General features: G+C 43.6%; 1 protein-coding gene across 1 annotated transcript in view; it reads left to right on the top strand.

Moving 5' to 3' along the window:
• Pkhd1 (PKHD1, fibrocystin/polyductin) overlaps nucleotides 1–3,267 on the top strand; it is a 430,053-nt gene that overhangs the window by 34,131 nt on the left and 392,655 nt on the right. Inside the window, exons 18-20 of the mRNA XM_005369574.2 lie at nucleotides 861–1,003; nucleotides 2,077–2,204; nucleotides 2,842–3,017. Coding sequence (XP_005369631.2) covers nucleotides 861–1,003; nucleotides 2,077–2,204; nucleotides 2,842–3,017 — 447 coding nt within the window. The remainder of the gene's footprint in view (nucleotides 1–860; nucleotides 1,004–2,076; nucleotides 2,205–2,841; nucleotides 3,018–3,267) is intronic.

Genomic DNA, 3,267 nt, shown 5'->3' with positions numbered 1-3,267 from the left:
CACCTCTTTACAGATGGTTGTGAGCCACCATGTGGTTGCTGGGAATTGAACTCAGGACCTTTGGAAGAGCAGGCAATGCTCTTAACCACCAAGCCATCTCTCCAGCCCCCCTCTTCTTTCTTAAAACATAGGAACAATCCCTGTTTCCTGCCCAGAGTGTTAGTAGAGTCAGATAGAAGCAGGACCCTGGGTCTGGATGGAGGGACCACTAGAGTAGCTGTGCATGCAGGAGGAGATGGTTGGGATACATGCCAGTCTAAGCATCTTCTGGGTAGTTCAGTGGAGAGAAACACTGTCCAGAGAGTTTCTTCTAAACGTAGAGAGTAGACATGGCAATGGTAACTTTAAAAAAAATCTTGTTTAGTTCAAACTCAAAATTCCTGTCAATGGTTTTGTGTGTGTGTGCTGATGGAGGTCAAACTGCAAAGCACTGCAGGTGCCCTGCAGGAGCTCTTCAGACGAGCCATACTAACGTCCTTTTAATTAAAGAAAAAAAATGAGACAAGTTCTCACTAAGTTGTTTAGATCAGCCTTGAACTTGTGACACCTCTGATTCCCAAGTAGCTGGGACTGCAAGCATGCACCACCACTTCCAGCTCATACAAGAGAATTAGTATAAAATAATGTAGGCAAGAAATTCTATCTAGGCACATAGAGAAAATGGTATTATTATTCCATGTTCTGCAGTAGCCAGAAAGGACTTCTCATAGCTAGAACCTTCCAATTGGAGGGTGCTAGACCTATGGGCTCTTCTCATCTCTCCATAGGCTGAGAGGCTGATGTTACTGTTTTTATTTTATACACATATTGTCTTGTTTCATGGTTATGCCTATGTTCCTATTTATTCGGATTATATACAGGCCTAGAAGGTTCCAGCTCTGATGGGGTCCTCACCAGTTCAACTGAGCCCTTCTGTGGCAGATTCAGCCTTGGTCAACTTCAACACCTCATCCTTTACCCTTCTCCTGACAAAAATGGCTATCAGGGGGATCAGTACCCGTATGTGAGTATCTACCTTCATGTTTCTGGACTTGGCAGGTTGGAAGGAGCTGGCATTATTTTCTGGGTTTGACACTAACATGACAGACACACAAGGAAATGATATAATTTTCCCGGTGCATTTCAAGCTGAAATTTAACATTTCTTAGCGGCTTCTCTAAGCCCCTACTTGTTGTAACCTAAGAACGTTACTGTTAGCAACAAGACCTATGGACATTTTTATTTATTTAAATATTTTATTTGCTCTCTACTCTTGAGAAATAGTGCAAATCTTGCAGACAGACTCTGGTTTTGAACACTGATTCACATCTGTGTGTTCTTAATATTTTAAGTATGACATGTCTTAATTGACTCATCTCTGAAACAGTTAATGTGGTCCAGCGCTCAGGAATAGGGTGAAGGTTAATATAGTAAGATGTTTTGCATCAGTGAGGACCCAGCTGTGGGTAGTTATTATTATCATTATTGCAATAATGTAAATAATTAATGGATCAGCTGATATACCTACTCCCCTTGTATTTACTTAAATTTTAAAGAATTTTATACATGAGTACTGACTGCATTTCCGTAAGTTTCACCCTACGTTTTCCTCTTCCAACTCTTGTGTTCCCCTATTCCCTCTTAAATTCATATTCTGTTCCTTTAACTATAACACACACACACACACACACACACACACACACACACACACACCCTGGGGATTAGAGCAGGAGGGCTAGTGCAGATTAAATGACTCACTGAAGGCCCACAGAGGCCTGGGTTAAAGCAGGGATTTTATGACTGACATACTTTAAAATCCTTATTGCTGAACACAGTGCTTAGACTTTGAAAATTCTCACATTGAATACCATTTCCATTTGACCTCAGAGAAAGCAGTTACTGTGTTATTTCCTGATTTGGCTTAGGGAGTAAAGAATAATGCTCTGTGCTTCCGGCTAGACTGAAAACCTGAGGAAGGCAGGACCTAGATTCATGTACAGCGTGCAGCAAGATCTGCAGAGGCAGACTCTTGTCACACGGTGTCTGAATCGCAGCTTCTGGCAGTGTTGAACTGAAGGGCATATTTGGTATCCACAGCTGTGCACTGCATACAGAAGCCACATAAACAGGACCCTGACGATGACTGTTTCTTTCGTATTTGGCTTCCAAAATGTCACAAAGAATACCACTTGTGACTGGAGTCTCACGGAACCTCACCCTGAGAGGTAGCTATGGTGGGGAGGTGTGGGTGGATTCTGCCTGTTGGGGGGGGGGTGGATTGCTGTCTTAGAGACTGTGGCCCACAGAGATACCGAGTATTTCATCTGGGTCTCAGATTCTAACTTGAGACTTTGAAATTATTGTGACCTGACAAAGCAGTTTTGACAAGAGATATGGTTATGAGTATAGAAGGAACCCGTCAGGACCCTGGCATCATTTTAGGGACAGAACTTTTAAGATGAGGAGAATTGAGACTCAGAGACTCCGCATTTCACAGAAGTGCATTCAGCAAGTGGTTCTATAATAAATTGAAGGCACCCTGGTCCATTGATCCTGTTCCCTGTCCAGACATTTCTCATTGCTCTGAAGTTATTTTAAAGCTCAATGAGTCGGTGATACAGGGATACCCAGGATGATTAGAGACTGGCATGTACTCTATCTATTCAAGATGCAAAATTGCATTGTTATTTGAAAGTGTTGCTGATACCTAGTGTCACTAATGAATGACTGACTTGAGATGTGACTCACCAGTGTTGTAGATGAAAGTAGTCTGACCCCAGGTGTGAGGGGCTGTCTGGTCCCAGTCTTAAGGAGGAGACCAGGAGACTTTACCCAGAGGCTCCTCCCGTTCTGCTTTGGCAGCTGGCAGTTCACTTGCATTAACCTCTGGGACACATGTGTGCGTCGCTCTGAGGATCTCCCATCTTCTCTGGCAAACACACCACTGCTGGTTCAGCGGATTGACATTCTTCCTGTGGCCCCGAAGGCAGACCTGCTCTATCTGGATGAAATTATTCTTGCAGATACAAGCATAACAGGTGATTGTCACATCTGCTGTTCTCTTGAGCCTGCCTGTCAAATGCCTGTCTCAAAGTTCCACACTAGATGTTGTTTTTCTTTTCTGAAGGAGAGAATGGGTGGCTCTCTCCTGCCTGCCATAGTTTGAAGGCAAATGGGGTTGGCCTTGTGCACATTTCCTTCTATGTCTAACCAACTAATTGCCCTTCCTTCCTTCCTTCCTTCCTTCCTTCCTTCCTTCCTTCCTTCCTTCCTTCCTTCCTTCCCTCC

Source organism: Microtus ochrogaster, unplaced genomic scaffold, assembly GCF_000317375.1.
Source record: "Microtus ochrogaster isolate Prairie Vole_2 unplaced genomic scaffold, MicOch1.0 UNK52, whole genome shotgun sequence".
NCBI lineage: Eukaryota > Metazoa > Chordata > Mammalia > Rodentia > Cricetidae > Microtus > Microtus ochrogaster.
This window is presented reverse-complemented; position numbering and strand designations above follow the sequence as displayed.